The sequence below is a fragment of the Fusarium falciforme genome, chromosome 5 (assembly GCF_026873545.1).
Source record: "Fusarium falciforme chromosome 5, complete sequence".
Classification (NCBI taxonomy): Eukaryota; Fungi; Ascomycota; class Sordariomycetes; order Hypocreales; family Nectriaceae; genus Fusarium; species Fusarium falciforme.
In genome coordinates this window covers 904,480-925,842 of record NC_070548.1, presented here as the reverse complement: position 1 = coordinate 925,842, position 21,363 = coordinate 904,480, and the positions used below count along the sequence as shown (strand labels likewise).

The 21,363-nt window shown below is 54.1% G+C and overlaps 5 protein-coding genes across 5 annotated transcripts; 2 read left to right on the top strand and 3 right to left on the bottom strand.

The window, feature by feature from the left end:
* Positions 1-4,452: 4,452 nt before the first annotated feature.
* Positions 4,453-7,460, top strand: NCS54_00653700 (Hypothetical protein; the record flags this gene model as incomplete). The annotated part of the gene is made up of 2 exons (XM_053151990.1): positions 4,453-6,515; positions 6,566-7,460. 2 exons carry the CDS (start codon positions 4,453-4,455, stop codon positions 7,458-7,460), a joined length of 2,958 nt encoding a protein of 985 aa, XP_053007965.1.
* Positions 7,461-8,892: 1,432 nt separating this feature from the next.
* NCS54_00653600 (Hypothetical protein) lies at positions 8,893-9,979 on the bottom strand (the record flags this gene model as incomplete). The annotated part of the gene is made up of 5 exons (XM_053151989.1): positions 8,893-9,090; positions 9,256-9,483; positions 9,552-9,599; positions 9,657-9,780; positions 9,969-9,979. The coding sequence occupies 5 exons, from the start codon at positions 9,977-9,979 to the stop codon at positions 8,893-8,895; spliced, it is 609 nt and encodes a 202-aa protein (XP_053007964.1).
* Positions 9,980-11,347: 1,368 nt separating this feature from the next.
* NCS54_00653500 (Hypothetical protein) lies at positions 11,348-12,287 on the top strand (the record flags this gene model as incomplete). Its single annotated transcript, XM_053151988.1, has 2 exons — positions 11,348-11,624; positions 11,692-12,287. 2 exons carry the CDS (start codon positions 11,348-11,350, stop codon positions 12,285-12,287), a joined length of 873 nt encoding a protein of 290 aa, XP_053007963.1.
* A 1,116-nt stretch (positions 12,288-13,403) lies between these two features.
* NCS54_00653400 (U6 snRNA-associated Sm-like protein LSm1) lies at positions 13,404-14,123 on the bottom strand (the record flags this gene model as incomplete). The annotated part of the gene is made up of 3 exons (XM_053151987.1): positions 13,404-13,726; positions 13,808-13,876; positions 14,000-14,123. 3 exons carry the CDS (start codon positions 14,121-14,123, stop codon positions 13,404-13,406), a joined length of 516 nt encoding a protein of 171 aa, XP_053007962.1.
* A 1,262-nt stretch (positions 14,124-15,385) lies between these two features.
* Positions 15,386-16,136, bottom strand: NCS54_00653300 (Nudix hydrolase domain-containing protein; the record flags this gene model as incomplete). Its single annotated transcript, XM_053151986.1, has 2 exons — positions 15,386-15,804; positions 16,061-16,136. The coding sequence occupies 2 exons, from the start codon at positions 16,134-16,136 to the stop codon at positions 15,386-15,388; spliced, it is 495 nt and encodes a 164-aa protein (XP_053007961.1).
* Between the last annotated feature and the right edge of the window lie 5,227 nt (positions 16,137-21,363).

Genomic DNA, 21,363 nt, shown 5'->3' with positions numbered 1-21,363 from the left:
ATCCCCCCCAACAAAATAACCAAACAAAAAAGGCCATGCGGCCGTTATGGCAACCCGAGACTGCATCGCTCTCCCTTTTCGTGGCTCATAGTCCCTCCCGCCCCTGAACACCTCGCTCATGGGCGCCTGTTCATGTATCACGCAGCTTCAGCTCGAGCTTGCCTGCGCAACTATGCGCCGACAAACCCGTCTCCTCGCATCGTATCACCACCGTTGTCTCGAATCGTACCGCGGGAGCACACAGCCATGAAACATGTCTCGGTTCCCCTGTAGACGCCATCTCTTCCAGACCGACGGGAACGCGGCCAAAAACTGAATCACTGCGCCGTTGGCCATGCTTTCTCTTTTCTCTACATCGTGTTTTCCACGCGGTCACCGTCTTCACGCTTTGGGGCCCAATCATCCAAGACATGGGGACGTCGATCTCCACCAGGAAAAGACTGTTGCCCCCTCAAAGTGCTTTTCATGATCCCGTCCCGCGTCAAGCCGTGATTCTTCGGAAGCTAATCTTGAAGACCCGGTCAATAGAAAAAAGAAAGCAACACTGTCCCCAGATGCTCAGCCTTAGACCGTCGATTGGAGCAAGACTATTGATTGGAGCGTGGGGGCTATCACAAGTGACAACATCGGTGATCGCCAACAAGACGGGCCAAACTCACATCCTCCAGCGTTGTCTGCGTTTGGTTTGATGCCCAGTGCGGAGTAAAGAAGGCGGCTTGCAGAGCCTTTGCTTTTGCTTGAAATTGCTTTTTTGCTGATGTGTCGCCCTGAGACTTGAGGTCGCCAGGATTAGGGCTGCCTGTCGGCACTGTCAAAATCTGTCATTAGAATGGGGCCGGGGGTAAGATTGCTTGTCCTGTGAGCTGAGATTGCTCGCGATGGAGTTGGGCTTCTATGTCCTCCGTGAAACGAATGCTGGTATATTGAGCGTTCAGTATTGATACAGTACGGCTGCGTGTCTGGAGTTGTACAACTAATGCAAACAGCTGAATGCCTGCCACAGGTTGGACTCAGCTCAGCCATCTAGATCCTGCTCATTGTTGCACAGCAATCAAACCGTAGTTGCTGCAATTCCCCGTGCGGCTGTGCCTCACATCACGAGGTCTCCTCGTGTTTGAGGCAAACAGCTGTCGGCAGTTGAGGGAATGGACACGGTCGTTGTCGTCCTGCTTTCTTTCAGTAAGGTTTGTTTGACGTAGCATTCATTTTCCCTTGTTGTCTCAATGCTACGCTGTCATCTCAGCTCGCCTATCGGATGGGGGTTTCTGCGAGATGTTACTGTCCGCCCAAATCACCGGGTCTGGATCGACCCATCCCGAGGCCTGTCCCCTGTTAACTGAATTGTCAACTGGGTGTTTCCCAGTCCACAATGCGGGTTTAATGTCCATAGCCGTCTTTTAGTTTCCCGGTGACGGCTTGTTCCTGCAGACGGATCTTTATGGCGATACTGAGACGTGACAAGCGGCGGAGGAACAGGAAGATGGTGTGCACAAATCGGCACAAAATCGCCCCCACTGAGGAGTTATCGAGTTTGATAAAACACTGGGTAAAGCAACCCTGTGAATGGAGTAGGCGATCAGTAATCCTGTCCCAAGATCATCATCTCAACCCCTGGGAAGTAAAATAACCGACATCGAAACCCAGGCATTGCGAACCCAGCCAGCGCGGCCAGGTTCATAGGCAGCCGGCCAGGTTCGATCCGGCAAGACGTGCAGATCTTGGCCCATGAATCGGAACACAAGAAACAGTTGCTCCAGACAATGTCGTTGCGCTGTTGTGGATTCAATTGCATCACTGATGCAGCAAGAGTTTGCAGCGGCTAGCCTGTGCAGATAACCAAGACGCAGTGAGCCGTCCTGTCTCACCATTCGCATTGTTGAAGAGTAATTCCCTCCTTTAGAGAAACATGCTCCGTACATTCTCTGTCAGACATTTCCAAACTGTCCGGTGTCGCAAGGGAGCAAACAACCCACTGGCTCTGTTGGAGTAATGATCATCTTGGCTTGCACCTGGAGCATGAAAGCCGAATTGGTCAGTGGTGGAGACACCAGCAAGGCCTCCAGCCTCTGACCTGTGAGCAGGCTGTGACGAGACAAGGAGATCCCAGCTCATGGGCCTAATCTGGCTCCGTCGTTTCTTTTTCTCGCAGCCAGGATCTGAAGGCACTAGCAAACAGCGACCAGTGGAGAGAAAACAGCCGCGCCGAGCGAGGCGAAGAGGTCTTGGAATAGCCTCCTGTGTGAAACACAGCTAGGGTTGTACGCGAGACAGTTCGAGACCGATGAACCAACTGCCACGAGGCTTGAAGGTTTCGGATTCGGCCAGTCTCAAGCCCACCTCGAAGCAGAGGCTGCAGCACCAGGCTTTGTGAACGGCGACTATGCTGGTGGCGCCAAACAATACAGAGCAACAAATGTCGATGCCAGGTCTCCCGAGTCCGAAGCCGAATCGGCCCCGTTTTGAATGTTGATCGGCATTGGAGCCGGGGCTGCAACCACTGGTTGAACACTATGCCGGCAACATGACGATTTGGGGACTGGGACCGAGATGGATATCGAGACCGCGGGAAAGCTTCACATCGGGACCCTGGCAGTGACGTGGAGAGCCAAGGGTGATTGGCCGACTGAGCCTGTCCAGCTGCCGCGATACCCTAATTCCCCAAGCTGGGGGTTTGAATTGATGGCACTAGACCCATCGACGGGATAGTGGAGACGTCACCAAAACCCGTCGTGTGCTTCCTTTTTCCTCTTTAGCTTGGCCTCGAATCGGGCGCCCCTGAGTGATTTGAGGAGTGACAAACATAGCATCCATCCCAATTACGGTACGACAATCGATCCGGGGCCTCGAGACGGCAATTTCCAGACCCTGGACGGATGTTTTTGTGTGTAGCCGCATTCGAGAACAATCAATGTGCGCCGAATGCCATCGGAGTATTTGTGACTGAAGGGAGACCCTGGCTGATGACGGAGACGTGGATAATGTGAACAGACTCGATGACCGCACGGTGCAGTCTGGTGCACGAGCATAGTGTCTCCTCCAACGTGCGACGAAGCGGTTTCTAGTTGCCATGTTTCTTGTTTCCATTTCTGATACTCGTTCAGGTCACTGGGTTCCATCTTGGAATCGACCTCTACATGGATGTCAAATCCAGCATCCGGGTCGCTGCCTTGTGAGCTGTCAAAGCGAGGGGTCTGGAGACAGTTCTCCCTGCTTACACCAACGTCAGTCAGTTTCTGCATCCCTCTGGAATTGGTGTCAATAATGCAATCGTGCATACCTGGTACCAAGAGCTAACATCGTGGAGAGATGGTCTCTCATCCTCGCCCCAGCTCAACCCTGTGCTCCTGAATCCTGGACCGCGGATACGTCTCCTAGGCACAAACCCCTGCGTTGTGGAACCGAGCCGTGGGTTGTATCGTGGATGCTCTCAATCGTTTGTGGGTGGTGCAAACGCCGTCTGTGCCCAGGTTGCATGCAAGACCCTGCCTTGCTATCCACTGTAATCGGAGTTTTGTGCTCTCATTGCTCTCTTGGTGCAGCTGGTTGCTGTGAGGCGCTCGCAGTGTCCACAGCCTACTGCCGTGCCTGATAGCCAACCCCAAGACGCGGGCCACTCATCCAGCGCAGATAACCCGGCCGGCCGGGATGGGGAGTCTGAGCTTTAACTGCATGCCGGCATTGGTTTCTCTCCCAAGGAGTGCAAGGGAAGCAAAAAAGCAACTCCGCAGCAATTAGCTGGTTGGCTGTGGCATCCCCGTAGCCAATGCCTCCTCCATGGCTCCGTTCGCCAGGGCCGTGGGGACGAACAGATCTGGGAAAACCCCCTAGAGTGGCTTGCGTCTCGCTGCAGTAGCCCGTTTGTTGCAGGGTTTGACAATGGATCCTGCGCTGAGAGCCTGGGATGGGATGGGATGCTGGGATCCAATGTAAGAGGAGAACAGTGGAAACGCCGTCGACTGAGGGTGGGAAGAGACACTGGTAGATCTCCCGGGCTTCCTGGCTCCTTCCATCTTATACTACATCTACCTATTAGCCGCTCTTTCCTTCTTTCCTCATATCGATGACACCTGCCTCGCAGCTGCCACTCGGTTCCCGTTCCTGCTCCTTCCCTCTCTCACTCTACATCCCTCGAGGTGATCTTCCAAATTTCAATTCCGCATATCAATTGTTTCTTGTTTCACACTCTCCCTCTTTAACTCTCAATCATTCATTTTGTGAGACTCCCTTCGGCCATTCCGATCTCAGCTCAGTGGTTCTAATCATCTACCAGCGTTTCTTACAGACATCGAGAATGCTTCATGCCTAAAGTTTCTTGGTCGCGCTCCCTTTCTTCACCCTTGATCTCGCCTTCAGCATTCCTTTGAGTTCGATCCCTTACTTTACGCCTGCCTCGCGCATTTCCATTCCATTTTCTGCCAACAGATCGTCCGGGACAGTGGCGTCTTATCCACCATGACTACCGACAAGCAGCTTCTCGGAAGCATTGTCGCCTTTGAGGGCCATGCCGAAACTATATCAACACAACTGAGACTCCTCCCGACATCGCCCCAAATTCTCATTCTCCCAAACATTCAGAGCTATGTCTCAAACGAAGGCATGGATGACAGATTCGATGCTCGCATCTATGTCAAAAGCATACATGAAGCCGTCGCTGCTCGGCATGAAGTTGCTCGAAACTTCCTCCAAGGGTCAACATCTAACAGCAAGCGACTCGTCTTCATGAGCGGCGGCACGCCAGGCGCACAAACTCTCTGCATCAACGCCATCATGGAGAATGAAACAGATGGCGACTACAACCGCGCCGAGTCCATCTTCAACCATCTGGTTAAGGAGGGTGTCGTTGGGCTGGAAAACCCAGCTAGGGACTGGCGAAGACGAAACACATTCGAGTATTTTGGCGAGCAAGAGTTCGATGAGGAATTCGAGGACCCCATAACACGGGCGATGCGAGCCGCCGACGCCTTGGACCGCCAGACCGCCAGCCTTCAGCCAACTAACGAGCTTGATCTGACGACTGCGACACGCCCTCGGAGCAACAGTCTGCCGCTGTATGGATACGCCGATAACTTCGGAGATGCGGCACCTTTCTTCGTGTTTGGCACTCAGGACCAGGAAGAGATTGAGAGTGTGATTGATGAGGTCGCAGATGAGATCCACTCTCCTCGGGCTTCCATATTTGCTGTCACACATTACGACAAGCCCACAGATCCTCTCTATCCTGGATTCACCAATCTTCAGCCACCTTCGCCCAGGAATTCTTTCCCGCGATCCCCAAGTTGCATTGGAGAGTCCTATGGTCCTATGGCCGTCCCTCAAACCCTCGGCCCCGAGGTCTTCACCCCACGGTCCGACGTGTTCAGCATCCGTTCCACAGATAATGTCGTGTATGGAGAGGCTTCATTGCTGGACATGCGACTTTCGGGCCGCAGAGCTACACTGACACGAGTCAAGTCTCTGGACCGTATCTATCCCGCCACTCCCAAGTACCGGGATCTCTGTGTTCCTGCCGACGCAGCAGAGCTTGCACGAGAGTCTGAGCGTGATCTCGAGCAACAGACACCCTCTGAGGCTCGCCGACATTCCTGCATGGTCATTACAAGTGCAAAGGACTCTCGGCCAAGCAGACTCAGTTACATCGAGGGGCCTAGAACTATTGTCGTTAGGTCTAACCGCCCAACCGTCAAGGTTGCACCGGTCCCTTCGGAAAAGAAGCGTAAACCTGCAAGAGCATCATACGTCGACAGAGGAACCGATGCGGAGGAGATTCCGGAGCCAGAGGAGCCTTTCAAGCCTGTTCTGCCCTTCTTGGAGGATCTTGTGGTGCATTTCAGGGATGAGGTGCCAGACGCTCTTCTTGAGTCTGTTGTTGGTGGGTTCAGAGCTGGCAACTATCCTGTCGTGTGTCACTCGTCATCCGCTTCCGAGCCCGACGAGGTCAGTGCCTCTGTCCCAGGGACACCTGAATCTCAGTCGATCAAGGATCTGGACTGCACAGACGACGATTACCACGAGCCCGCCGTTGTCGCTCGAAGCAGTTACACAGACGAGTATGACCCGTTTGCCTATGTGCAACCCACCTGGCCTCAGACGAAGCCACAGCAAACGGTACCCAAGGTACAAGTCGAGCGACCACCTACGCCTGCCCAAACACCTCCGCCTTTGGTTTCGGACGCAGATGAGAAGATTCGCGAGTTCAGAATTAGCAGCCAGCAAACAGCTGTAACCATCCAGAACTCTCTGCGCTCCATACTCAAGGATCATTTCCCTCCCGAGACCCAGGGCTACCGTCAGTTTCAGTTCCCTCTCCTCCCGGAACTAGAGGGGCTCTGGAGGCCCATTTTCCGAGAGACAGACTCAGATGGGACTCGTGAGACCAATCGCCGGGTGGACCAGATTCTGGCCATCGGCGCTCAGCGCGGCGTGAAGAAGAACTATGCCTCAGCCATCACGGGGCAACTAGAGAAGCTGGGGACCAAGTCCAGTGGCATGAGCCGAAGTGGAAGGCTCGATTTCAGGTATGCCATCAGCCCCGAATTCAAGGAAGTTCAAGACTTACAATCAATAGATATCTCCTCGCTACTGCCATGCAAGCATACACTGCTCAGCCTCTGACCAGCCAGACACACGATAATCCTTTCGCCAATTCTTATCTTCTTGCCACCCTCATCATTCCCCACCTAGAGACATACCTCGCCTTGCACACGGAGGTGCGGTACCTTCTTCTCGAGTACCCCCCGGAACACCTCCCTACCATGCTGGCTCTCCAGAAGCTTGTTGGTGTCGACATGATGAAGGTGGCACAAATCGTCGATGCCAACAGCAAAGAAACACTTCCATTCACTCACCTGCGGGGGACAACACCCATCAACGGCCCGGAGCAGGGACCCGTCGGCCGTTTTGGAACGTCCCTCTCGCCAACATCTGGACCTTGCTATGATGTGACAGTCTCTAAGGCCAACTTCCTACTTACCTCGACCGCAAGCGACGCAGAGATCGCAACGTTCATTTCTACTGTTTTGAAGATTCTTTCTGATATTTCATCATTCTACACTCCTGAGGATGCCCCAAAGAAGCCATCGCCAAAGAAGTCGAAGCCGCCCTCTCTCACAGGAACCTTCTCGCCCTTCCCTCGGGTGTCATCAGGACCACAGAGTCCACCAATGTCACCAGCTCTTGCGGCTAGATTTGGAGCGGGTCTTTCGGGGTCGTCTGCTCTATCTAGCCGGGCTCCTTCCATCGCCGAAACGGTCAAGACGATAAAATCGGTAAAGAGCAAGCTGAGCCGGGGTAAATCGAGGCGGAAACCCTCCAATTCCGATGCCCAGTCGATTCTCACCGTGTATCTCGACGACAGCGACTGGGATCAGGAAGACCGACGAATCATGCCTATCTTGTCCAAGAAGCCGGATATGCGAAGAGGGAACAGTCGGAAGGCGCTGAAGATGCTTGGTCTGGCATGAGCATTTGGGAATGTGGATGATTCTGGCTATGTTGGGTTTGATGATGTGGCCATCATGACGTTACGATATCTTGTACTGCCCAGTCGTGGCATTTCTTTTCTTTAACAGCTATTGATTGTAATGAGGTTCTATAATACCCCGGGATGAGTTAAGGGAGGATAAAAGCAGACATTCGTTATGAATCAAAATAATCCTAGTTGTTAATTCCACTGTTTCGGTGTGCGTGATTAGACATGGAGGCCCCCTTTGCTATTTTGGATGGAGCATGAGACTCCGAAGGTCTTTCGCTTGGCCCTGTCAACATTCACCGACAGTTGTTGATTCAGGGGTATTTGTGTCAGATCAACGCGGACCTTTTAACGAGGACTGGGTGTTGAAACCTAGCTATGTGCTCTAAAGGAGTCAAGCGGATTATCCATGTCAACATGGGTTGAGCCTTATGGAGATGTGTGCTCCTATAACCGCATGAGATATAGGCAGGCCAAGTGTCAGTTGTTTAACACACACCTCAAAGATGGCATCACTCCCATATCCCTGGGAGTTGCATACCGGAGAGATCTTAAAGCTGCTAGGACAGCAAAGTCTAAAAGAAGAGAATATTCCGCCTTTATTAAGAATACTCCATTCTCGCATACACTAAGGATAACAAGAATTCTCGGGGGCAAGTCAGATCAGAAAAAGAACCAGCAAGGCGAACCAGGATGAAAAAGAAATAAAAGCAAAAACCACATAACGATCGATATCAGAACCAAAGCAAAAGCACGATTAAGCACGGAGCGCAGCGCTTCCCCCCTCTTTCCCTTCTCCTCATGGCTGTTAACGATCTGAAAGGCAGCTCAAGGGTTTTGCAGAACCGAAATGGGAAGATGGATGAGCTGGACGGACAGGGCTCCTGACGGTGAGGACAGCTTTGGTGACAGAGGCAAAAGACGTCTCCCAATGTTCGAGTTTCGCAAATAGAGAACAACAAGAACATGAAGAGAGAAGAGAGAGAAAACACTCGCGCACGCGCAAAACCCCCCAAGCCATCCGCCGTTGGAAAATCTGCCGTCATATTTGTCGTTTCCCCCCTCAGACTCCGGTCCTCATTGCGCTCCTCCCATTCCGTCATGATCCCCATCCGTTCAAAGGTCATCATCAAAGGGTCCGGGCATGACCCCAAGGAAAACAAAAGGGTTTACCGTTCTTCCAAATGCCAAAGGGGGTTGGGTGCTGGGGGGATGTCGTGATTTGCGGGGATGAAGAGCGAGATCCAAGTGATCATGATTTGGTCTATGCGTGCGCAGAAATGGGGGAGAGCAAGGGGGGAAAAGCAAACATCATGATTCAACCCATCCGGTCATGTCCCTAGCATATTGCATTGCATTGCCCTGTGTCCCGGCCGTACTCCGTCATCCTGCTTCGCCCCAGAAAAAAGAGAGCATCAAGGCATTTAGCAGCAGCCGTTGTTGTTGGAGTTACCGACGCCCTGGCCCTGGCCGACTTGCACGCTGGGTTTGGTGTTGTTCGCCGTCGTGGTGCCCATGCGCTCCTTGATCTGGCGGGCCATGGTCAGGAAGGCCTGCTCGACGTTGCTGGCGTTCTTGGCCGAGGTCTCGAGGAAGGGGATGCCCAGGCTGTCGGCGAACTCCTACAGAGGGGGTTAGTCGCCCATGATACATACAGTAGGCGGATATCGCAGCCGAGGGATTGGCGGGCGGCTTGTTGGAGACAGGGGCACTTGGGCGCTCAGGCGCAAAAGTGCATGTGACCGTGGCCAGCCAGGCTACGAGATTCCATGGGCGGATCAACTTACCTTGGCCACGCTGTACTCGACAACCTTCTTGTCCGACATATCGCTCTTGTTGCCGACCAGCAGCTTGTTGACGCCCTCGGTGGCGTATCGGTCAATCTCCTGGAGCCATTGCTTGACGTTGTTGAACGAGTCCATGTCGGTGACATCGTAGACGACGCAGATGCCGTGGGCGCCACGGTAGTAGGAGGAGGTGATGGTTCGGAATCGCTCTTGGCCGGCAGTATCCCACTTGAAGGGCCATGTTAGCTGGTTCTTCGAAAAACAAGGTTTGGGCGTGCGCGCTAGATGCCACGTACAATCTGCAGCTTGACCGTCTTGCCGTCAAGCTCTATTGTTCGGATTTTCTGAGACAGGGGTTAGGCGATATCCTAGGCAGGAGGGGTCGGGCGAGGATGACGCACAAAATCGACACCGATGGTCGAGATGTAGGACTCGGTGTAGGTGTCATCGGCAAATCGCAGAAGCAGGCAAGACTTTCCAACACCGGAATCTCCGATGAGGAGGAGCTTGAAGAGATAGTCGTATCTGAGAAGGCGGTGCACGTCAGAAAAATGTCATCCAGGAATCGCATCCCGACACCTGAAGAGGAATCGGAGCGAGACGGGCGCGCCGGCGATGGAAGAGAAGGGACTCTGGAGCGGCAGTCAGCATGGGCGGTGGTCCATCGAAAGGAGGTTATCGCAAAGGAGGCGGGAAGAGGTGTGGCGTACTACTCGGGGTTCATCTTGGCGGGTTTGCTCTAGGTATCGCGGCGAGGCGAGATTCGTGTGCTGGGCGACGAAGAAGGGGGCGAGATCTGAGATGAGCGAAGCCGAAGGCGATGAGGGATGAGGTTGGTATGGAGATGATGGGGAGAAGATCAAGTTGGTTCCGCTGAGATGCAGAGGCTCAAGTACGTCAGGGACTGGAAGACAAACGTAACGCCAGGCAGCGCCAGCGCGGCACCAGAGGGAAGCAGGGCGGTTCGGCGGTGGAATGGGGCAGCTGACAGGTCACGTGAGACGCAGAACAAAGGATTGCTGGCTCTGGCGAAGAGGCTGTGCAGTTGCAGGTGCAGGAGAGATGGGAATGGATGAGGATGAAATTAAATAAAAGCACGACGACGCCCAGATTTATTTTAGCTCTCAAGCAGGGTTTAATCTTACTGCTTATTTTTTCTTGCCTTGCTCTTGCAGACTCAAGACGAGGCAAAAGTTATTTTTGACGAGATTGTCCTTTTTTGTCCACCTTGAGAACCCCAACCTCGTCGACCAACTGGCGGTTTCGTCACAGTTTGTTGAAAAGATGCATGGGTGCACCCAAAACCGCCCGCCCCAGCAGAAAAAAAAAAGAGAGACTGCAGGATTGCATGTGACAAAAAGGAAAGACGACCTGTTCGTGTACCTGCATCCATGTCGTCTTTCCATCATGCGGCCCTTTTTACAAGTCTCGGGGCTCTTTCAGAGTCAGTCATTCACTCAGGTCCAGTGACATGGTAGGTCACGACATTAGCCGGTGTATGATCCAAGGTTTGCGATGTGTGCTTTGACCGGCCCAAGGCTGCATCATCTCGCAACGAAAGACAAGAGGCTCTCACTCTCTCACAGCGAGATAACAGCCCCTTATCAGTGGACCCCCGTTTCATCGTCACCCTTGAAAGAAGATCCAATGCTTCGTCTTGTTCCCCGTGGCCCCTGGAGAAAACCGCCTGGTCCCGTCGGGGCGGACACAAACGCTGGGCCCCGCCCCGCCACATCCCGCTACAGTATCCGCTGTCAGCCGCGCTGTGGCGGCGGAGACCAGTGGCTGACCTGGCCAACCAGGAGCTTGGGACTCCCCATGTATCTCTTCCGCGAAATACAGCGTAGGGGGACTTCTTGGTCGATCCAGCCAACCCGACTTTACCCATTTGCCCTCTGTCAAAAAAGTTCCAAAAGTGGACTTGGTCATGCCAAGCTATCGACCAACTACCTCACCATTCAACTTGACTCTACAGTCTTCTACTCAACCAGCATTAATCGAATCTACTCGTCGCGCAATTCCCTACTTCGGCATCGCCTCTACCTTATTCCAAAATCCATGAGGCTCCCCATCCCGTTGCGCTGACCACCCAATGGCCGCGCCCATTCGCTCCGCTATAAGCCGTTCCGGCCGACCCTCTGCCGCATCACTTCGCCGGCTCTCCAGCGCCCATCCAGTCAAGGCCCAGGTCCAGCCCATAGCCGTCCGGGAGCCTCTCTCTGCTCCTCTGCCTTCGGATTCCACCATCCTTGAGACCTCGGTGAGGCGAGCTGCCTTGTCGAGGACCTATTTCGATGCGACGGGCGTACGGTGGGTTGGAGCCGGCGATGACGGGCCAAAGGATCCGAACAAGGCCAAGCTGGGCAAGAGTACGAAAGACCAGGATGGCGGGGAGGATTGAGAATCTTGAGACCATATAATGCTGACCTAGCACAGCTCTAAGAATCCTCCAAGAACGACTACCGACCCTCCTCCTCCATCCTCTTCCCCACGATATCCTCGCGCCCAACATCTGCCTCCACCTATTCCCCTCGACACACCCGCACCTACCCACCGTCTCGGGCCGCGTCGCATACAACGCCGCCCTCTGGACGTCGCCCATAGCCTGGAACCGCGTCCCAATCATCGGCAACGTCCGCATCGAGATCCTCGCCGAGCGCATGACCTCAGAGCCCCTCACCTTCCTACCCCGCCGTCCGGGAGCCATCCCCGAGCAACTCGTCGTTCGCTGGTGCGAGAAGCGCAAGGAGCCCAGGTCCGCCCGTGACGCCAGCATCATTGCGCGGTCGTTGCCCTTTGGCCGTGGCGTTGACCCGGACAAGGCCTTTACCGGGCTGTTCGTGTTCGACTTTGACGCCGAGGGCAGGATACTGAGCCACACGATCGAGCAAGCGCAGGCGGGCGGCGATTGGGAGGGCGGCGTCGGTGCAAAGGTCGTGGGCCTAACGGACTGGCTTCTCGGCGGCTGCAAGAACCCCGACGACACACCTATACCCATGTTTGAGCGTCTCCGAAGGCGAAGGTCCATCTAGACCCTCGCCCGTCGAGAGAAGCGAGAAAAAAAAGAGTAACAGTGGCGCTCCGGGCTGTATTTGTAAAACAAAAGGGGAAAAGGATTCAAGAACAAGGGGGAGAGTAATGACTCCATACGAGAGGCGTTTCCGGTACAATCTCCATTGATGGATGGCATGACCAGCTGTTTCGGGTTGAGTCTCTGAGCATCTCGAGTCCGGGGAGGTTATAAGGGACCGTGTACAACAGTGAGCCACACAAGACTCCACACATATCGACTATTCGTAGCCTTTGTATATTACTACCTGCAGCAACTCCTATTAATAGAGAATCGACTGTATGAGACAAGAAATGCATATCTACCACGTGGTCCACTGTTGCATGACTTAAAGATTGCTACGAAACTCGGTGGCGTGTTATCGAATACCCTACTATGTGCTACATGTTTGTTCAGACAGCATATGACTTCAGTTTATCTAGTCGGGTATCGTAGCTTCTCAGTCATGGGTCGGGACTTTGCCCGATCAATGTGTTTACTCGTGTGATGTTCGGTATGTAGCATTAGGCCTAATACCAACATTGTACCGGAAGGCATAGTCTTTGTTGTGTTCACATCTTGTCTCTGTGAGAGGATAGGTCACAGTCTCAGTCATGTAGAAACTCGTGGCCTCACTAGGCCTTGTAAGGGGGGAAGGGTATGCTTAGAAACTCGGTCTGGAAGACGTAGAATCTATGTGTTTGTTGTCGACTTCTGAGGTTCGATCACTTACCAACATTTTCTCTTGCTTGTTCTAAGTATCATCCCCATCACCAGGCATCTGCCGGTGGTCTTGAGCCTAGGCTCAGCATACAAAAGATATACCAAACTACAACCCCGGTCAATAACTGCAAACACTAAGCAAAAACACGATATCCTAGCTTTTGTCGGTTCATCTATTCATGCATGCTAACTATGCGCGCCGAACCACTAGTCTTGATATTCCCAGTTCCATTCCCATAGAACCGACTCCTCTATAGTAGAGTCGTTCTTCTTTCCCATCCGCAGTCAAAGGGCATTTCACAATATTCTGCCCAATGAACCGCACCTTATCCACAGCTAGCAATTTTCTCGTAGCAAACATGTGGCGCCTCCCTTTCTAAAACACAATCTCTCCCAGATTCTCTCCTTCAAAGCCCTGCTTGGCCAGCTTCTTGAGCCTCACCTTCTCCCTCGCCTTGTCCGCCGCCTTCTTTTCCTCGGCTAGCTTCTTGACCACCTCGAGCTCCGCGCGCTGGAATCCGGGTGGCGGGTCGTCATCCTTGTCAAGGTCGATCTCGCCGAGGAGGAGCACGTTTTCGCCGCGCACGAGGAAGATGCCGTGCGTTATGTCGGCGTAGAGACCCGCGGGTTGGTCGCTGCCTGCCGACTCGGGGAGAGGCGCAAAGATGCGCTCGACCGTGGATTGGAGGACGAGGTTGGCTGGGTTTGCATGTCAGAAAACCGTGTCCTCGCAATTTCGTCCCCCTTCCAAGTTCATGAGGGTCAGAAAGGAAAACCCACCGAACTGATCCCAACTTCTTAGCACCCCAATAAGTTTTCTCCCGTCGCGCAAAGCGACCATGAGCTTCTCTGCAGTTTCACCAGCCGTCAGCACTCGATCCTCCCTTGTCTGTGCCCCCCCCTGGTTGCTCAAGTCCCATCCCTCCCCAGGACCGCAAGCAAGAACCAACTGTTATCATGGCTAGATCGTACTGTCTGTGAGGTCCAGCAGCTGCGCAGCAGTGGTGAACATCTGCGGCGGCAGCTGAGGCAGCGGTTGCGGAGCGCCGCCGCCGCGTCCCTGCGGAGGGGCATCGGAGATGGACAGGTTCTCCATTATATCATGGGTCTGGGGGGTGTCGTTCGTGGGGGGTTTTCGATTGTTCCGGTGCTTTATAAATCCATGGAATATTCGTTCCTAGAGCTCATGACATACACATTGCGAAGAGAGCTGCGTGGTTGTCTGAAATAACGGGTTGCTGGTCCGTGTCGTTGATGCTTCGACGTTGAGCAAAGGTGCGGCGAACCTGTTATCGATAAGAGCTGAGTCACGTGGAAGATCATGTGGTCGGCGTCACCATCAGCGAGATGCCTGTCGATGGTCTCATTTTTGTGCCGAATGCGGGGCAGCTTGGAAAAGTCAATAGAGGGGCGAATAAGGAGTGAGGGGCATGTTAAACATGTTAGCGGGGCACATTCGGATCTGCCAGGGAACAGAGCAAACAAGCATCCATGACAGCCCTTGGGCCGCAGGTTGCTAGCGGGTGAAGTTGCAGCAGTGACCTCGCCTGTGCGTCATCATTCATTGATTGATCAATAATTTTTTGTCAATTATTCTACATTCATTTCATTTCATTGCTGATTGATTACTGTATCTTTGTTGGGCTTCTCATTTCAGTGATGCATCACAATGAGAGAAATCGCCACGTCTATTTTTTTTTCTGCCAACTCAACTCTACCGCAATAGGCGAGTGAGTCAATGGGGCTTCTCTTTCTAGCCGGATGGATATCTGGTGCACCGTTCGCTGCCTCTGCCTTTGCCTTTGCCTTTCCCCTCCCGTGTTTGGGTTGTCCTGGGAGACCCCGTTCAAGAAGAAGAAAAAAAGCAAGAAATCCAAGAGCAGCCAACCAACCCCTTGTTGTTTTTTTCTCCCGGACCTCGTCAAGAGTCGAAACAAAATAATGTCCCTCTTGTCTTGATATATGCACCGTAATATGCCGCTCAGGCAAACCGTCCCGCCTGAATTCTTGGTTGTGTAAAAAAGACTCTATCATAATCCACCGAACGCCTTTGGATGGATGCACGTTGTATCATCTCTGTAAATAGAGAAAGCAAGGAAAAGAGGAGATTTGAGGATGAAACTCATGTCAAGAGGCCGGGTTCAAGAGCCTTTGTCGACATGTGTTCTTCCCTCTCATGATGCTGAGTTGGCGGAGAAGCCTGGTACCTTTTCAGAACCGGCTCACTCACTTCTAGTCATTCGTGCAACAAGCGCCGCGGTAGGTTCCAGCGTGAGCTGTGCATCAAGTGACAAGCTGTCGACGATGGTCAATCGCCTGCAGAGGCCAGAGCTGATCGCGAGAGGGCGTGCCGTGAGGCTATGCCCGGCTCATGGTAGACCGCTCCAAAGCCTCCTGCAGCTCTGGTCTTGTTGACAAGGCTTCCCAGGCCTGAGCAAAAGAGAACCACTGGCGTTCGCGCTTGTGGCTCTCGGGCCAGTCGTCGTACTCGCCAGTGACGACGCCCTCGAAGAAGTGGTATCTTGACCGGTCTTTTGTTGACTTGGGCGCGCGCTTCTCATCGATGTCGCCGAGGTCGTAGCTGATCTGGACGGTGATGCCGGCCTCTTCCCAAGCCTCTCGCTCGGCAGCCTCTTGGCACGTCTCGTCCGATTCCCAGCCGCCCTTGGGCAAGACCCAACCTTTTCGCCGGGTGGACTGGATCAACAGCACATAGTTCTGATCGGGTGTGAGGGGCACGATGCCAGCGACGAGACGTTCACCCTTGGTGTTGTAACCTGCAAAGTGAAACATGTTAGCGAATCCGAGCTTGTTGAGCTAAACGTGGGGTATGGCCATGGGATTGTGGTCAATGACATTGGCCGCTGTCGCAGGAACAAATTGAGTGCCAGGGACGGCGAATTGGGGCTGGGGGATTGGTCGCGCAAGAAGCGAGTTGAAGATGCAGGCTTGGGAATTACGAGAGCAAAAAAAAAAAGTGAGTGTGCTCAAGTGCAGAGAGTATGTAGGATCGCGCAGTTCGCAAAGACTCACGTTGCTTGCTTCTGCCCACTCGGGACTCCATTGACCGGCCACCAGCGCCCGAGTCGCCAGAGGCAGAACTCGACATGTTAGTGGTGTGTCGTGGACGGGGATTGGGGGGAGGGTTTCGGAGGGTTTCTGGTCGGACAAGTTCGAAAACACAAAGGCTCGCAAGTCTCGGAGAGCGATGAGGCGGACGGCAGAAGCTGGCAGATCCACGGAGAGAGCGGAGCGGAACGGATGTTCACGTTCACCCCTGGGTCGAGAGAGAACCTGCGACGGGCGGGCGGGCTGCTTTCAAAGCACCTGGCGATGCATCATTGTCGACAGAGAAAGTTGTAAATGTTCAGGGGGGAGGAGGCCGAGGAAGGAGAGCAAAGACAAGAGGTCGTTTGCCCGCGCCAGAAGGAGCTGGGTGCTTGAGGGTTTTGGTCGGGGAGAACCCAAGCGCTCCAGAGAGCTGGGCTGGCGATGTGATATACTGCGAGATGATGGAGGTGTGGGCGCGCGCACGCGCAAAAACGTCCCAAGTCTAGCTCGAGGGGGGCCAGCGGACGACTCGGCGGATCTCTTTCTGTCTCTGTCTGGCACAGGGCAGCAGAGAGAAAGAGGGATGGGGCCGGGGGCGTGTAGGTACCGGGCTTGCTTGGGGCGCTGGGCGGACGTCAGACCCTGTCTGCGAAGAGAGAGGGCGTGGAGGCTAGAACCAGCAGCGAGAGCTGGAGGCAAAGGAGGCGCCAGAAAAAAAAAAGCTGGACCCTCTACAGTGGACGACGGAGTATGCGTAGTGGCCGTCGATGGTACCCCTTGTAAGCTTGCCAGTAGCACAGGGCAGGGCAGGGCAGGTCGGTAACTTTTGCTGAGGTGCGCAAATGGATGGAGCTTTTGTAGGGCGAGGTGGTACCCCGGGGGCAGTGAGTCGCTGGTACGGTACTGTACGGTGTGGAACCGAGGGCTTTCGCTGGGTCAACCGATGCAGGCAAACTCTGATGCGAGAAGTTGCCTTTTTTTGTTGGTGGTTTTTGTGCTGGCTGACTGAGAGCTGACGGTGACGGAGGACAGGAGATGAGGCTTCTTGGTGCGAGCAATGAATGTCCCAGGCCAAGCCAGAAATCTGGCGAGGTACTCAAAGAGATGCTGCTAGGCAGGGACAGAGGCTAAATTTACGGCGCGCGGGAACTCTATCGGGTGGTGTTCCGGAGTTATCGGCGTGAATACTCCGTTGGTAAATTCACCGGAAGCGAGGTCGGAGGCGAGATCTTTCGAGAAGAAACTCGATTAGTTAGTTACAAGATGGATATCGATGGACGCCAAAAAAAAAAGAGGCCTGTCGCGCAGGTACTGGCGTTGTGAAAGTGCAGGGTAGGCGCCTCGCCAAACAACCCGGGGATCCTGGTAGGTGCTGTAGCGACCGGAACCTTGTAGAGTCCAATGCTAAGAGCTCAGCACGTGGCTCAAGAAAGTCTGTTCGTCAAGGTGACGCTTGTAAAAACAAAAGTCAAAGATGAGGGCAGCTAGAATAAACGTAAAAGGGGGGCCAATGGCAGGGAGCTGACGTATAAGAGTAGAGATAAACGAGAGCAAATGTGAGGTAAAGATGCTTTGGTAATAGGTAGACATCCAACCGTTACATGTCTCGTGCCGTCCAACTCTCAGACCAGAACTGAGGTGCCGGCGGTGACAGAGCCAGTTGGCTTTATACTCGAGCTAATCTGGTAGCTCGCCCGTGGTCGACGGAACATGGATAGGCTGGCCAGCACCTGTCCCCGTAAAAAAGCTTCATTCTCTGCGAGAGCAAGACTGCAAGGCAAGCCAGGGACAACCCGGGATGTACCATGGTGCTATACTATACCTTCTCAGTAGGGCAATGGGCGTGGAGGAGGATGGATGTGGCAGACAAGCATGGGATGCACATGGGGGGTAATGCGATGGGGAGAGTGCCATCATTGGAGATTTTTTTTCCTGTCTGTCTTTTTTTGCCCTGGTGAGGCCACACCCCCCTTTTCTTCCTATCAGAGACGCCCTGGCGAGACTAACAGAGGAGATGGAAGATGCAAGATGGTTGAAAGGAGTAGGAGGGTGCATGCAGGGAATCTCTGACCCAGGCTTCTACGTACGAAAAGTACAGGCACAAGACCAGTAGAAGACAAACTTGCGAGCCAAAGGGTGCCAAAGAGACATCCCCTATTTCCCGTCACTGGCACCCTCAGTCAAGCGAGTTCTGGCCTAGGCTCTCCCTGGAAATGGAAACAGTCTATCGCTGGGCCCGTCGTCTCCGCTCGTCCCGCCCAGAACCCACGGCCTGGGGCTTGGGAGGATGGAGAATGAGGGCCGAGTTGTGCCATGACCATGACGGAGCGTGCGTTGCGTGGTGCCACTAAGAACAGAATGAGAATGGAAGCTCGCCTCAGGCTGCCGTCACTGTAAGAATGTGGCATGTGCAGCAGCGGCATGTCAATGTGAGCGCAACGATCTACCCCGTAGGCATTGAGCGTGGCTGACGGGTTCTTGTGACTCTCTCATAAGCTCTCAAAGCATCTTGTATCATTGGTGTTCATGAATCGTGACGGAAAAGGCTTAGAAACTGACAACTGAAAGAGGGTGAAGAAATAATAGCGTCAGCGTCCATAACTCGTCGTGCAACCATACGCCCAAAAAGGAAGCGGGCATGCATCACGGCCATGCACTCTAGCAAACCCGGTCGGCCATCAGCCAGGCCCTTGGAGCAGCGAAAAAAAGTCTTGGATCTGGGTCGGGTCCCTTTGCAACCACGTCTCGAGTCGGTATATCAGCACGCGGACGCAAGCTCTGCGCTCGCTCGCAGGGCGTGGGGTACCCATGGCGCTGGAGGGGGGAGAGGGACTGGGGGGCTTGCGGCGTCTCGCTCGCGGCGACTCCAAGCTTGGCCTCTTCTCGATTCACATGTTGCCAATGATAGGTTCATCGTCGCCCACGGCCAGCTTCTGCGCTGTACCACCTTACCCTGACGTACGATGCACCTAAGTAAGGTGGGAGGTGAGGGGGAGGGGCAGAAGGACCGGCGCTTGTACTGCATTGCTCCGTACAGAGGAGTACAGTTACAAGCATGTCGTCGTTGAGGCGAGCCTTCTGCCTCGTCGTCCTGGCCCCCGTGGCTGAAGGACGCGTTTTCCAGTGCAGGAAAAGCTGTCACTGGGAGTCGTCATGTTCCAATTGGGGTTATGCGCATCTATCGTCGACGTCCGATGACGGCCTTGCAAGTCAACAAGCCTGGTCTTGTTTGCCTTTCATCTCTCACCCAGAACGTCATATCGTTCAAGTCGCTAATTGGCAGGTGGTGTGCATTTATGCTTGGCATTGCCTGTCCAGGCCTATTCCGCCGGCCATCTTCCGTTGGTTCTCTTCAACAATAAAGAGTCTCTGGTTATGCCAATCACTTCATGCCGGTAATTTCATAGCGTGTCTACCTAGTTCCGCAGCTCCCAACGTCCACTAATACCGGATGCTCAGGCCCGAGGAAAAGAAACGAAAGGACGGGAAAAAGCCCGCACGTCGGACGATAGAGGGAGTGGGTGCCGTGACTCTTGGCCTCTGGCGGAACAAGACACAGACAGAAGCATTCGAAACCTGCAGAGAGATGGAGCCTCTCCCCCAGGAGGCACAAGATGGCAAGGCAAGCAAGTCATTGTCGGTTGTCGTCGTGGCCCTGGAACCGTCCACTTTTTGACACTAGGCCGGTAGGTTCTTTGCTTTTCCTCTCATTCGCCGCAGCCGAGAGCTGCAGCATGCAAGGAATAGAGGAAACAGGCCGTCGTCGACGTTTGGGGATTGGCCACCATCAGCCAGGGCGATCGTGTTTCCTGCGTCTTCTCCAATCTCATCTCATTTTCCCGGCCCTGGGCATGTACCTCTGTCCCCCCTCCATCAGCATGACATGAGATGGAAAATCGACCAGTTGGTGACACAACGGCTCAGCCTTGCCGTGCGTCGAGTGTGAGTGTGTGTTGGGAGTCGGGTCATGTTCCTACTGGCCGTGGTGTCTAGCCCTTCACCGTAAAAGCAAGCCCACCTCACCTCTATGCTGTGGGAGAGAAAGGAAGAAGCCAAAAATGGGCAGAAACCTATCTGTCAACCCCCCTGCAAGCTATTTTTCTGTACATATTTCGGGAACCTCAGTGGTCGGATCCGTTGGGCTGGACCCTGGAGTAGCACCCTTTGTCCTCCACTCTATCGGAGAAGGCCTGGCAGGGGCTTCAAGACGGACACATGTTTGTGCATGCGTCCAAATGAAAGAAAATCATGACACGCCTTGGAAGGAGCTGTGTAGAAGAAGGCTTTGGTATCAGATAGATTGAAGCTCTTTATTCTTGTTTGACACAGTTATAGAGGTATCAAAGACACTTGTCAAGGTGGAAGATAGCCCGGCAGTGAAGGATGGAGCCGGTGTACTGTAGGTATCACCCCGCAGTTGGAAGGAGCTGGAGCTGGCTGGCAGCACCCGTCATTCACAGTTGCCTCGCCTGAGGTGCTGAGCCGTTTGTTGATCCTCAAACGTCGTGCGTCTCCAGCTCCAACCTCCAATCTCCATCTTCTCCATCTCCCTTCCTCAAAGCTCGCCCAAAAACCTACCAGGCGCCCACTTCTCATCTTCCGACTTTTCCTCACCGGTCACGGTCTGACAGACAGACGACCTTTTGTGCCTCTGCAGTTCTGCCAGCCGCAAGTGCTCGCGCCTTTCATCGAATCCCAGATCCTGGGTCGATCCGCGCAGTTTGCCTCGCCTGCCTCAGAAGCTCCCCCATCTCTCAAATCACGCCCTTGTCCTGTGTGTCTTTTGGGTTGCTGAACCCCTGTTCGGTTGCTCCCCCTAGTCGCCCAGATCGAAGCCGGCTCGCAACTGCTGGTCAAGCTAGACTGCCTGTCGCACACGATCACCGTCGGTCGACCAACGTTGGGTCGTCATCATCCCGTGTGCAGCAGCAGCAGCAGCAGCAGCAAGCAACCAGTTCGGTTAACCTTCTTCCGCCCGCCAGACAGACACACACAACATCCCACGCTCACGCACACACTGTTTCCCCTTGTTTCAAGAGGGGAATTGGCGGGCACGCGATCGCTTCTTTGCTCAACAAGCACAAACTCACACGCCCCCTCCATCCGTCCAAGCAAGGCTCGCCCGGGAATCCGCCCCTCCACCCGCGAGCCATCCCGCCGGACGCAGGCGGTACCTCACGCACCGACTTGCCCGTCCTGGGTAGCCTCCCTCGTGGGTGACGTCCTCGTCTCCAACTCGTCGTGATCCGTGAGATCCATACCTACAGCTACAGTACATACATAGA